The sequence below is a fragment of the Solea solea genome, chromosome 19, assembly GCF_958295425.1.
Source record: "Solea solea chromosome 19, fSolSol10.1, whole genome shotgun sequence".
In the NCBI taxonomy this organism is placed as follows: Eukaryota; Metazoa; Chordata; class Actinopteri; order Pleuronectiformes; family Soleidae; genus Solea; species Solea solea.
In genome coordinates, this window is record NC_081152.1 from 17,572,589 (window position 1) to 17,587,796 (window position 15,208).

General features: G+C 43.3%; 1 protein-coding gene across 2 annotated transcripts in view; it reads right to left on the minus strand.

Annotated features, from left to right (window-relative positions):
• The window catches only part of LOC131446304 (ephrin type-A receptor 5), an 86,561-nt gene that overhangs the window by 57,039 nt on the left and 14,314 nt on the right, over positions 1-15,208 (minus strand). For both annotated transcript variants that reach the window (XM_058617451.1, XM_058617452.1), the window contains exon 3: positions 9,028-9,748. In XM_058617451.1, the coding sequence (XP_058473434.1) occupies positions 9,028-9,748 (721 nt within the window). The remainder of the gene's footprint in view (positions 1-9,027; positions 9,749-15,208) is intronic.

The following is a 15,208-nucleotide window of genomic DNA, read 5'->3' on the forward strand; positions in this document are numbered from 1 at the left end:
TAAAATCCTTTTCTACACTCCACAATCAACAGCGAGCTTTACAGGTACACGTTGACGCAATTATCTCATCAGCTAATCACAGCCTCTGTAGTTTGATGGATCCTTCAGTCTATATGTGGAAAATTCAGGGGCTAGAACTCATCTAAAACCTCAAGTATACAAGTGTACACTTCAGCGGCTTGGCAGACTGTATATTCTGTACATTGCTCACATGGCAGCAGCTCAGTGCATGCGAGACACGGTCAAGACGATCTTTGAACACACAACTCATGAAACGCTGAAGCCGCCGACGACGAACGCCTCTCCTGCCACAGTGTACCTAATAAAGTGGCCCCATGAACGCACAGTAGGTGCAAATTTGCCACACTGGGATATAAAAGTAGCTCCGGTTTACTCAGATCACCATGTATTTTACTGTAAGGGTCAGAATGTCTATATATGTGTGTGCGGGTGCAGAAACTATGCACGCCCGCCATAAATCTATAATAGCTTTATTATATACCCGAGTGACTCATTACCTGACCTACATGCATCTGAAGTGTCCGTAACTACCAGTAACCACTTCTACGAGCCACCGCTGACTGGGCCACAGGAGACGACCGGGGCTTTCATGGAGAGGAGGAGCTGGTTCTGCTGGAGGAGGCATTTTATGAATATTTCACCAACTGTGTGTGTGTGTGTGTGTGTGTGTGTGTGTGTGTGTGTTCTCCTGTACATATGTCTCTGTCAGGACACTATAGGGTCCTCAAACGTGTGGTTTTTAGAGATTATGGCGAGTATCGGATTTAATTTATGGGTTAAGAAGTTGAGGATGTTAGTGGTATTTTTGTGTTGAAGGTTAAAGTAATGTGTCGTATAGGGAGCTCACAAATACGTGGATGTGTGTGTGTGCACATTAGCGGGGAGAAGGGTAAAATGGGGGAAGCACTTCTGGGAAAGTCAGTTTACCCAACAAGCACTCAGGAAGCACTTTAGTTGTCATGACAGCATCACCATGTTGAGATGACGGGGTGATGGAGAGGGAGGAGGGGAGAGGGAGAGAGAGAGAGAGAGAGACAGACGCTGAGGGAACGTACAGAGCTGGAGAAAGAAAGAGAGAAGCCCGGAGCAGTTTCCAGTGGAACAAGATCTCAAAAAGATGAACGAATAAATCAAGTCGATTCATATTTCTGGAGGTGATGGAATCACAAAGGCTTCCCGCCACTTGCAGATTTCTGTGCCATCAGTCACTGAACTCTTCTGTTCTGTCTGTGGAGCAATTTAACAGGGATGATAAAAAACTTAAAAGATGAATTAAAGATTTTGGGGAACAAAACACATGAAAATGTAAAGGTTGGAGCTTCACAAGGAGCAAATGGGGGGGGGCTACTATTTTTATAAATTTAGGACTGCACTTATATATAATATAATATTATAATCGATTAATGAGTTAGTTGTTTGACCCTAAAAATGTTCCCAACCCTCAAAATGATGATGTTCTCAGATGTTCTCAAATTATTTGATTTTGATGATTTCTTTGTTACATGGAGCAAAGCAACCAGAGAATATTCTCATTTAAGACGGTGAAAAACCACAAAGCTTATTGAAATTATTGAAAAAAAGAAAGATTAGTTCATTTCAATTCATATCAGAAGGCGGATCAGCTCTACAGAGGCTGCCATTCTGAACCACAATGGTTTTTTTTTTACAATAGACAAAAAAACAACTTTAGAGTTTTCAGAGTAACTTAAGAGTAATGAAAGTCAAAGTATTGTTACGTGACTGAAATAACAACAACTACAAGTACTGGTGAAAAAAATATAGTCAAGAGTATAAATTACTTTTTAAAAGTGACGTTCAATTTTCAGAACCTTTTCTAGAACAATTCTCTTACCTCAATTTGTTTTTTCGGATTAGACGCTAAAGTTTTATGAGCCAATATCACTGCACACGCTGGCAAGCACATTTTACACTGCATTTGGACGCCATTTCCTTTTTTTCTCCCATGGTAAATAAATCATTTGTCCAGTTGTGGCCAAGGCTTCTCCTCCACCACAATTCTCTATGTCGTTTTCTCAACGCAACTCCTATTCGAACCCAAACCCTCTGCTGTGTGGTTCCGTGGGCGCGTTCATGTGATAGCGACGTTAAGATTTCTCGTAACGTGTCATTAACTTTGTGTTGCCAGGTAAAATGGAAGTTAAATGTAGCGAAATGAATGGTTATACTCCCAAAATTGTCCTTAATTACAGTCATTTGAGTCGATGTAATTTGTCACTTCCACCACTGCTGAAGACGACATCGTTTCCCCCAACGCACTTGGAAGGGAAGGATGAAGTAATGCATGTTATATCGTTGTCGGATCACATGGGTAATCACATTTAAACGGCAGACGCTGGTGACACTGAAGCGACGCCTTCCTCAGAACAGTCGGCGCTCTGCGAGTCTTCCTCACATTACTGCGCCTGTGAGTCAGCAGCAGCAGCAGCGGTCGCCACCGGCGTGACCAGATCGAGTTTGACATATGCGGCGCTGACGTCTGACAGGCAGGCAAACACTGAGCAACATCAGGGGAAACATCAGGGGAGCGCTGGCACTGAACGTATCGTCAGAGGGGGAAAATCCAGCTCTGCCCATGACACACTTAGACGACACTCGTCGAGAAACCAAGAGCTCTACAGTTTCCATTGTGCCTCCAGTGAGCATCACGTTATCAATCCAAGCTATTTCCTTATAATTTCTTCTTATCCTCTTCTGTCACTCTATATCCATCCCTCCTCCCCCCGGTTACCCGTCCTCATCCTCACTTCCCTGACTTCGCTGCCCATCTTGTACCTCAAAGTCCTTTTGTCACAGTGAATTCAATGCAGCCTGAAAACTGTCAATCTCAGGATTCCTTTCAGCCTTTATGCCATTTTCCTCAACGTGGCGTTCAGCTCTTATCCTGTCAGTGCAACATTCAATTTAGCCCACATTCCATTATTCCAACATTGAATCCAGATCTTTTTTCCCTCCCCATCTTTCCTGTGTCATTTAGCTCATTTCCAATCCATCCAGACTTTTATCTACAATTTCTACTCTCCGGGACGATTTCATTTCCAAAATGCCACTGTTCAAACAAACATTCTGGCCCTTTTATTCTGACAATAGAACATTTCCAGTGATTCTTTTGTAGTAACCCCCGATTGTAAGTGTGCACATCATGTTCTGGATTCCAAATACCTGGGATAAAAACACGGCTTCCTCTCTGAGCCAGACTTCACCTCATGTGCTTAACCAACCAGCACTGAGCCTCTGTTATTCCACACGACAGGTGAACAAGGAACTGAGGGACAATTTGTAAAATATTCAAACGTCTAGCTGGTCTGCTCTGTCTGGTTTTATTTAGATATACCTAACGTGAAATAATGGCCCATCGTTGATGTCTTATAAACACCTTATCCATGTTTCTACTTGCAGAAAATGATTATTTTGGCCCATAATTAATAGGAATGCTTATTTTTGGATATTTTCACAAATAAAATATATTAAAATCAATGTTTTTTGCCATCTGACAACACATAAAACAATTAAATTCATGCTTTAGACTTGGTCATGCATGTGCAAAAGTCATGGAAAACAACCCCCTTACAGTTCATGCTACTGCAGCACTATTTTTAAAAACCAGTCTACAAACTGGGTTCATCCCTCTAATATATTAAAAAGGCGATAAATAACCAGGTTTCTCTCTCGTGCTTCTAACGGACTACACATATTTCCCGTATATGATCCAAAGCAGGATAAAACTGGGTTTCCAATCATCCTGACAGCACACACCCAGCTCCTCCACACACGCACACCCAACGTTCAACTCAAAGATTATTCATTGCCCCACGCGGGCCATTATTCCAGCTCTCCTTCCTCCCAGTGTTCATTCAGTGCGAGACCACATCTGCGAGGCCCGTCTCAATCTACAATCCCCCCTTCTTCTTCCTCCTCCTCCTCCTCATCTCGCTTTTCATCCATCTGCCCACTTCCATTCTCCGTTATCCGTCCTCTATCGCAATCAACCCTGAAACAACAGCCATCCATCTCGGTGTCTCCACTGCCCTCACATCCTGTAGTGTGAGATCTCCAATTTATCTCTTGTCCCCTTGTTTAGCCATCAATTCTCGGGCTCTGCGCTCCTTTTCATCCTTTTCCTCTCTCTCTCTCCATTTTATCCATCTCCCATCTTTAGTCTTGCTGCGGCTGACAGAGCTGTAGGCCATCGCCAATTATCTCCGCTTAGGTTGTGCCGACGTCCAAGACGGTCGCACACAGTGTGCTTGGACGTCGGTGGACACAGTAAACGTCTGCGAAACGTATTACTTATTTAACACAACGGGGATAAACAACTGATGATGTATTTATTTTCAAGATTTAGTGTGCGTCATAAGGTATGAAAGAGAAGGCTATAAAGAAAAGCCAAGAGCTGGATCCTTGATTGAGAAAGATGGACAGATCTTTAAAGTGAGGAAGGAGAGGGGAGTGGAGAGAAGGCGAGAGAGTGGGTGAGAGGCGTTGGCAAGATTGAAAGAGACAAGAGAGTGCTAATGTGGTTGGCAGCAATAAAAAAGAAAGTCAAGGAGCGAGAGAGAGAGAGAGATGGATGGATGAGGCATGAAATGCAGCCAGGGAAAGATAAAATGAAAGGAAAGAGAGAGGGGGGGAAACAGCACGAGAAGATGCACGATGGGAAAGGATGGAGGATGGAGAAGGTGACGTATTGACGGAGACACAAAGCAAAAGGTCTGAGGCTGCAGGAAAAGAGGGAAAAGATGGCAGGAGCAGATAGAACGGAGGTGGGGAGAAACAAAGAGGTGTCCATAACGAGCTCTGTCCTACATCCACAAAAGGCTGCGTTAAATCATGCTCGACAGAGGCTGGCACATGGAGACAATGCAGCCGTGATCCAACACAGACTTCTACCGTCACACACAACCGCCACTTTGTTAGGTACACCTAATAAGTAAGTAGGTGTTTCGAGCATTTCATCATTTCATAATGACATGGTTATCCAAAAACCCCCCATGAAACGTCAAGAGTGAGAAAAGACCATTTTTTGGCACCACTAGGTAACCAAACAAGACACTCCGACCACATCCTTTTGTTACCGTGTTCACCGAGAGAGACACCCGAGCAGCCAGCAGTGATGAACCGCGCCTTTAAGTGACTTTGAACGTGGCATGGTTTATGGCGCAAGACAAGCTTGGCCGGAGTATTTCAAGAAAGTGCTGATCTACTGGGATTTTCATGCACAACAATCCCAAGGGGGTTTACGGAGAACGATTCCAAAGAAAGAGAACATTTCTGGAGAAGAAAAAAGAAATCCCTCCTTAATGCCAGAGGTCAGTGGAGAATAACCAGACAGTAACCACTCGCTATATTGTGTATATTATATTGTGCGAGTGTAAATTAAAGTGCAATCTGAGCTGCAACACACTGATTTACAATCTACAAGACGGGAACCATTAGAACATGAACTGAAAAAGCTGAGCGGGCTATCAAACCTGAACCTGGTTTCGTGTTCCGTCTCCTTTAAACACTTGTTAAAAACACACGACATTCACAGAGAGGGCAAAATATATAATATAATATACTATAAAGGGGAGAAGGAAAATAAATCAATGCATCCCAGGACAGATCCTCAAACCCAGGCTGGCAGATGTTCACAACTTCCACATCTGAAAGGAAACCTGAAAGCCTCCTTATATAAGAAGACGCCGAGTACATAACTCCTTGCAGTTGAGCGTCCAGGGACTCTTTCAACATCTCACAAACAAAAATTTGACACCTCACATTCCAAGGTGAGCGTCTGAAACACACATGAAAAACTTGATCGCTGAGGCGGAGACGCATATGGTTACAAAGCTGAGGGAGAGAGGGAGAGAGAGAGAGGAAACCCTGCCATGTTCCTCTCAGTAGATGATTTCAAAGAGTGTAACTTTAAACAGGCTCATCTGCATATGAAGCTGCTGGTAAAATAAAAATAAAAATAAGGGAAGAAATTACCCTGTAGCTTCATTAAATGCAAGGAACTATGCACCGACTCTAACCGCTCACTGCTCAATGTTGTTTACCTCATTTTCCTGCGCATACGACCATGATAAGAGAAAAAAACAAAAATCAATCAACTTTACTGTGTTTTTATTCTAAACTGTTTGCAAACCTATTTGCATATCACACAACTTCATCTTCCCCGCAATGGAAAACACTTTGAAAGTCATTAAAATGAAAATCAGTCAAACTTTGTCCTGCAGCGGAAAATGGGACATTGGGGTGCGTCCACTGCTTTCAGGACACAGTTATTACGGTGTCATATAATTCTGCCCTTTTTGAAAAACGGGCACAAATGGCAAGGTACTTTTTCAAGCTCTGCCTACATCAGAACTCATTAAAATCTAATAAAACAGTCTTAAATCTATTTTTGTTCAGTCTGTAAATGCTTTTTTCATGATTTAAAGAGTGAAAAAGGTCAGAAAATACCATAAATAAACGGCGTGCAATCAACTATGTGCAGTTAACTATACATTATCACCACAAAAGTTCTGTTCCTTTTACTTCATAGTTCCCTCACTGTGTCATATGTGGTGGCTTTTTTTCTGCATTAAAGAGTCTGATAAGTTACAAAGTCTAAAGTGAGCAGCAAAGCGAGTTCTCCACTTTGATGGAAAAATCTCTTATTGAAGTTCCCCAAACACCTCATTTGTATTCCTGGCTAAAACCTCAATAGGAGCGAGTAAAATGTCTGCTTCATTCAGGTTTTTAGTAGACAAGACGATGAAACAATTTAAGAAATTACGACAAAATAAAACTGTGCAGCTCACAGCTCCGGTGTGTATGTATGTGTCTGTGTTTTTTTAGCTCAAATGACTGCTTCCATTTTCATTTTCAACATAAAATGTGGTACAAGAATTACCACAAACTGTTGCCGGAGTAGCTCGCGAGGACTTTTTCCACACGTACGCTAATTAGCTGTCTGACAACAAAGGAGTGAGTTAGTTGAGCTGTGCTACTATTAGCATGCTAAAACTAGCAACAACATTTGTGAAAAACACACATTACTCAGGTGAAGTGCGGCTACTTCCTGTTGAAATAAAGTCGGGCAGTTTCAGGGATTTTAAATAAAACAATGGCAGTAATAGGTAGTAGCTACTTCCTGTCTCAAACACATTTTTAAATAAAACCGATTTTATTATAGAATAAGGGTTTTCTTTTTATGGCAAGTGGCAACCACAATTGTCAAAAAAACCCAAATAGCAATAATAGGAAGTAATGGGGTAGTGACATAACCTGCTTAAGTATCATGATGCCATATTAGTTTAGCATGTTAGCATGCTAAAACTCGCAGTTTAGCATACTTTTTTTCTTCTTTTTACAGTTGAGGCTACAACTCTTGCAGGAATTTAGATATATTAACATATTAGACAAATAAAAATGATTTTAATGGAAGAAAATGAAATGTAAAGACAGAATTATTCTTCTTTAGGCAGATTAACCCAAGTCAAATCATAGTTATATATTTCAAACGTCAAATTCAAAGTCAAATTCATTCATCGTGTAGCACTTTATCCTCCACATGAGGGGCGCTGGTGCCAATCCCAGCTGACGTTGAGACAAACAACCACTTAGTCTCAATTTAGAGTGTGCAATTTGCTTAATCAACAAATCTGCATGTTTTTGGACAGTGGGAAGAAACCGGAGAACCCACTTCTAGAATATTTCTTTATATATATTTTTCTTTATATTTCTAATCAACAGACATCACAAACCAGGGAGCCGCACCACGACAGTGTCAAGAAACTGGACAGAACAAAAGTGCACACCTGAATATTTAGACTTCTGCAAACATTAACATTTCATGCTCTTGTCAGCCACAGAAGTGTAAGAGTCTGGGCCGAGTGTACAGTCTGCAGCAGTATGACTGCAGTTGGAAAACTGTTTCCTAATGATGTCCCCGCGGACACTTCATGTGTGATAAAGGAAGCCTAAATATGGTTTGTAGCATCGGTGCCGGGTTTATCGTTTGATTATAATGAAGTGACCATTGCTGAAAGTGACACTGCAGCTCTGAGAAAACACTGTTGGACTCGCTGCAGGCACCGTGTGACGAATCCAGTTGAAACACGCTCCTCGCATACACCGCTGTCAAACAACACCACTCCTCAAATGCTCTGGAAACTAGTTCCCATTTACGTTAGATACGAGCTTTGTGGCCGAGGTACAATACGGTGTAATACATTTGCTGCATTAGTACTTAAGCCATGGCAAGAGGCATGTATAATAAAAACGCCGCAAAGCAACGATCCTGTAAAAAGTGTATTAAACGAGGGGTTGTTTTGTGTGATGCGGTGCAGTGAATTTTCTATTCACCGCGTACACAATCACACGAGACAGCCACTCGATTGGCGGAGCATTGTGTGAGGAGATGAAACGCTCGGCGGCCATCACATAATGGCACATTTTCAATTTTCTGTACCAACTTCATGCTGCTACAATAAGCGCTCTTTGTTTTGTTTTTTTCTCCTTTTACTCTGAAAGTTCGCCATGCTACTCGCAGTAAACCTGAAAATGGAGTTATTTCAAAGCCAGAACAGGGGAATATTGGGTAGAGACAAAACAAGAGAGGCCCACGGTGCCTGTGCAAATGGCAGTTAAGGTCGGCGCTGGGAATGTTTGGGCTGGAATCGCAAGCAGAACAGCGGCTGTATGAGAGCAGCAAAGTGCTGCGGGGCTCAGGGGAATACCCTGCACTAAGCTGGGGAGAAACACACACACACACAGTAAGAAACACTCAGATCCGCGCACACACTCAAACACACAATACTAAAAACAAACATGAGCACAGATATAAAAATAAACACAGGACGAAGATGGAAAAACCGAAAGAGGAACGCAACAATGTGTGCTCAAAGACCTAAAATAAATAAAATGTGAACACTGGGCACTGATATGAAAAGTCAAAAGCAGCATTTACTCACAGCGGAAAAGTGAAATGGGTTCAACTCGACGGGAACTGCTTCTCACCTTGACAGAATCCGCTGATTTCCTCAAACCCCGGCTGGCAGACGCACTTCCCGATCGGCACCAGCCACTCGCCCTCTGTGCTGCAGTGCATCCTGGGAGGCTCATACAAAGGCAGGGAGTTATTGACGCAGTGGCCGACCACCTCCACCAGCTGCGAGGCCTCCGAGCCTGGGATGGTGTCGGGGAACTCGGCCAGACTCTTCACAAAAAAGGGGCAGCGTTTGTAGAAAACCCGCACAGAGACCAAGGCAATGCAGGCTCCCAAATCCTGAAACGCCAGGTAGAAGCCTTTCCGCGTCAAAGGGCCTAAATCGCGGACTTCCGTGTTGAGCTTCATGACGCGGTCCCCCAGGTCGAGCTCCGTGAAGCTCTCGTCGGCCGCGATGGTGTCAATTTTGATGTATCGGCTCTCCTTCATCGCCCGTTCCTCCTCCTCGGTCATGCCCGGCCCGTCTCTCATCTCGCCCTCCTCTATCTCGTCCTCGCCCCCGTCCGTTTCGTAGTAATACATGTTGAACGTCTCCTTGCAGGTTCCCACCCCGCCCGGCAGGCTGTTGCAGTCTCTGAGGGTGAACTTGAGCTCGATGAAGACCCGCTGCGCTCCCTCGGTCAGGATCCAGTTGGTGTGGAGCCAGTTGTTCTGGTTCTGCTCCATGACGCGGCACACTTGGTAGGTGTGGATGGGGGCGTAGTTCTCGTCGACCTCGCCGATCTCCTCCCACTGAGGCAGAGGGAAGAAGGAGATTAATGGCATTTTACCATTAACACTGCTCAAATTTAGCTTGTTTTAACTTTTACCAATATAGAAAGAGAAGGTTCTAGTGGATATGGATGCAAAACAGAAACAAATACACAACTTTCTATCCATATTTTTAACGTTGTTGTTGTTGTTGTTGTTGATGTAGATACATTTTACAATGAACAAAGGAAATGGTTGAGAAATCCTTATAATACACCTGAATGAATCAAATTAATTCATTAAGTAAGCTAGTTTTCTGCATATAACGTCCTAACTTTGGTTTATATTAACTTTTAGAATTTACCTCAATCGGTAATACCTTAGTTAAGTGTGTAAACCATAAGCTTTTGCACTTGCAAGTTGAATTTATTGTGTAAATAGCTTAGACTTGAACTAGTGGAGGTAAAATCCTAATAATGAATCACTATATATTAAGACAAATAACATTGCAATTGAAGGACATTGTTACTTTTAGACAAAATCAGTTGACAAGAATTAATATCGTGTGAAAACAACATGATATAAATGTAATTTTTTTTGGCCAGTGTCAACATGGAGGTATATATGCACTAGTATGTTATATATAAAAAAAAAAATTATCTTATACTCAATGCAATTGTTCTGAGATTGACTCTGGTATTTTTGACAGTCTACGACACAGACGGGAAACAAGGCAGGAGGGAAGGAAGGTGTGTGACATGTTTAGCAAAAGTCTGCTGCCGGAATCAAAGTGTGGACACTGCTGTTATACAGGATGTGCTGTGACCGTTCGACCGGAACGCTCCTGTAATACATCTCGGAACGGCTTAACAGTAATGAGGTACGTGTATGTGTGTGCGGGTATAGATAGAAGAATAATCCTCATCTCTGCCTCCTCATTTACTCCCGACAGCAGACGGACGGGAAAATATGAGATAGTGCTAAGGGGTTTAGCCTAAGTGAAAACCAGTCGTGATGTCACCCAAAAAAAGAACCCCCAACTCCCATTAGCAAGCCTCCGAAATCGCAATTTGGCTGGTTGACGTTTTATGAGTGGAATTTCAAATGTGTCAAACCTGCAACCAGGCTCCTGTCGCTCTTTACCGTCCATTTTCCTCTAAAGTGGAACATATTACCAATTTTTACAGGATGTTCTACTGAAGAAGAACCAAAAACTAGTTTACTGGCATTACACAGAAAATCAAGAGAGACACAAACGGAACGGAACGTGAACTTCTTCTTTTAAAAAGTTCTCCTCATGTCAGGAAACGTCTTCACCCAACATGAAGCACCCACGGTGACTCTAAAAGGTTGCAGTGCACGTGTGAGGCCTGTATGTGGCGCTGTGACACCGCTACACCAGAAACAGTACACAATCACAGAAGGACAGGAAATAAAAGTTATTGTGGAGCAAAGCAGGATGACGGCGACAACAACAAGGACGTATGACATCATTGTTTTTCCAAAGTAGTGTGCTGATCGTCTAAACCACAGACGTCCAAAGTCCGACCCGCAGCTTCAGTTTGGTTTTATTATCTATTATTTATGACCAGGGAGGTCGGACTGGGACAGGGAAATCGGCCCTGGCAGTGACAGACGGATGAATGCATTCACCCACTGCAAAACTGTAATAAAAGAGCACATTTATTGCATTTAAATTTTTTTTTTTTGCCTACAACTGTTGGTGTCATGCGTCTGTGTATGTCATATACCTGTAAATATGACTTTATGGTACCATGTTCTGGGTATGAGGTCCCGCCCCCCACGAGTGGGTCTAAAAAGTGTGGAATTAGCAGTGGGCACATAACCTAAAAAAGAATGAAGATATTTCTGAGTTGTTTTTCAAAAATACTAGCCCTATTCTTCTAATACAACGCTAAATGCAAAGTATTCCTTTAAGGGACCATTGGCCCCTGGGAATCTTCTCATTATCAAATATGGTTTATATGAGTTTGGACACCCGTGGTCTACACTCAATTTTTCAGTTTCCCCACACATTCCAGGGCTTCCAAAAACGCCAATTCCATGCGGATGAAATGGGATATGATAACGTCTAGACTCGTTTTCGTGTGGACAGCCCCCGAGTGGCTGTTCGACATCTTCTCACCTCCTGGTTGGCGTCAGAAGCGGAGCCAGAAGACCACGTCCATGTCCATATACGGTGTATGATTTAGCCTAATTTGCATTCATAGGTGTGTAATGTATCGTATAGCTTTACGTGTGTGTGTGTGTGTGTGCGTACAGTATGGAAATGACTCTGTCATCATTCAAAGCTCGCGTGTATGTGAGCAGCTACATTTGTGTGTCAGACAGCAGCATTAATTCCCTCTGCAGGTCTCCTGGGACGTGGCTATTATCTGCATCACTAGCACTCTCCCATGGCTAATACAGGCGCTTCATCATGTCACCATAATATGGCCAGAGGGACCAGACTATGATCTGGTGTTATAGCTTAATAGCCCATATTAATCAATGCTGGCTGTGGCTGTTGTGTACAACCTTTGCGCCTTTGTCTTCTCCTTCTCTCTTTTCTCTTGTCTTGTTTACCATCTGTCTTTTTCCCTGCTTCAGTCCATGTTCTGGTTTCTCTGTGTGTGAATAATCTGCGAAGTGACTGAGGCGCCGTCGATCGCACATGCCGTTGTGTTCAATATACGTGGATTTAGGAGTGAAGGACATTTATTTTTTGGGAAAAGTCAAACCATTCTGAATGTCAACAGTTCTTTGAAGGGCCGTTTTGAGGTTTAAGACGTGGCGTCAGAGTTACGGGTGATGAGGGGAACCTCGTGTGGGACCAATTCCCCCTATCTCTCCCAGACACCGTCCCAGTGAGTCCCAGTGCAGACATTAAGCCTCTTACTGGTTAGATCACACAGATCTAGCAGCCTGCGCCGGGCTTTACACAGCTTAACACACATTTGCACACAGAGACACACATCAATCATTAGCGGTGGCCAAGCAGGGAGTTGAACAGATGACCCCCCCCCCCCCCCCCCAGCCCTTGTCTGGTTCTCGCTTCAAATCAAATGGGTTCTGAATGTGTGTGTGGATAACAGAAACACAAAACACTTTGTTGCTTCTGCAAGTCTCAGCCACTCTGCAGCTCCACTACATTAGCAATGTTTTTTTTTTTTTATTACTAATGGAAACGGCGCACACGCGAGCTATAGGCTAACGCTGTAAAGCGGAGTCGTCAAACAATGATTTAACACGAGCCATTAGTTTCAGGATAAATACAGTGAACACAAAGAGCTCAGACACACACACACACACTTCCATTAAAAAGGTGAGCGTCGGGGCTCAAACTCTCGTTTTCCATTAAATTACATCCACACCTTCTTTATGTGCTGTATTTAAAATAGGTCTGTATTAAATACCGGGCTTTTATTTAAGGAGAAACACAGACCAACCTTTGCACGGAGAATACAGTACATTATTATAGCTACAGTGCATTTTCTGGGAGTTTCATGCTTCTCCTGGGAGGTTTAAAGACTGCGGGACATGGGTTTTTTTTTTTTGGTGGACCAGGTCTTCAGGGGTCGAACACAGAACTCTGTGGTGAGTACAAAGCTCAAGGTCAGGACCCCCCCCCCCTGCAGAAAGAGTGACCTGCTGTAGAAACAAATACACTCGGATGGATCTTTTACGATTCTGTAATGTCATTTCTTATTCCTTCTTAAGTGTGATCTTGTAATCTGCACACAACCTCCTCACTTCATCCCCAAATTACAGTTCAGCAACAATGTGGTAATAGGGGATTGAATTTATGGTAATAAGATCTTATTTTCAACATTACAGCCCGGTATTAGTGTCGGAGTAACAAGGTAATTAAGTCAAATTAAACAGAAACAGGTTGATGATCAAGTTTCAAAAATGACCATGTTTCCAGGTAACAAGCCCCTGTGGTAACCATGACTTTATCTGTCGTTGTTTCCTATTTTACTGTTTTTACCTTGTGAGTTTGGCAGTGTCTTGAGAGTGTTGTATTTCATTGTTTTGCACTTTATTGTTGCATCTATCCATCTATGGACAGTGTGACCTTGAAGATAAAGACGTGTGTGTGTGTATGCTTATAATATCACAGTACTACCATTGTTATTAACCAAGCTATTACCTGACATCGCACGAAATAAGAGGGAAAAACCATTATACTTCCTCCTTATTGCGACTACTAGACTATTACTCTGTTATTACTGAACTCTGATGTAGAGATGGCTGTTTCCAGTGTTTAATGGAAGCAATTAGAATTTGCCCCCAGAGAAGCTGCTGACAGCAAAGACTATTATTATTATCATTATTATTATCATTATTATTATTATTACTGAACAACAGAATCACTTCCAACAACCAAGGCTGCTCGCTTTCCTACGCATTCATACAATCCTGAATCCAGATCTGTATGACCACCAAACCTCCACAGAACATTTTTATTTAAAACCATACTTTACTTTTTTGAGTTTAATGATCCCAAACAGACAAAAACCCCGCCCCCGCCCCCCAAAAAAAAACCCCACCACCACCACAACAACGTCCTTGCAGGAGGTAATAGTTAATTTCTCTTGGGATATTTTTAAAATTCGTCTTCCGGGGGATTTTTTAATCTCACCGACAAATCCTGTGGACTGAACACTGCCGACACACTCTCTTTGTTTTCCTTTTAATATCTGCTCTAATGATTCTTTATAGTGACCATTAATAGGTTTCCATAGTCATTTCTGAGCGTCTCGCGGATGTCTCGGCCTCCATTTTACTTCTGCATCGCCTCGTCTCAACCTCCTGCCCCTCTCTGTTGGAACCCTTCCTTCAGGCATACATCTCGCCCCTCATTAGAGTGTGTGTGTGTGTGTGTGTGTGTGTGTGGTTTGTTGACTGCTCCGTGTGTGGGTGAACTCACGTGTCGTCGTGTCACATCCGTCAGCAGAACCCCCCCGTGGCTCCGCTGAGTGCCCTCCTGGCTCTAAGTCCATAAAGCTGACTGCAACTTATCATTACCCCCCGCCCCGACCCGACCCGACCCCCATCCCCACCGATCCAGATTCCCACCGACTATACCATAATAGATCTGCACTTCTCACTCCTTTCCCTTAAAGTCTCCGTCAAACCCCCCCCCCCCCCACTTCTCTTTCCCTATTTCTGTCTCAAACATCCCACTTTTCATGCCTCATCCCCCCTGCCTTTCCATTTCAGCCACGTCTGTCATCATTTTCCCTCCATGTGTCCTCTATTCTTCCTTCAATTATCCAATCTTACGTCTAACCCAGAAACACCGCTCGGCTCGGCCACTCAACCCCCCCCCCCCCCATCTCTTCAACTTCTCATCTTCCTCCTTGTCCCCGATTTCTGCTGATGTTCCGTTCCGTCTTTTTTTCTCCTGTCGCGGCTCTAAATGAATCTCTCGCCCCGTTTCTCTTATCTGCCTCGTCTCCTCTGTCCCTTGTACCCGTCCTCGTCCGTGTTCTCTCT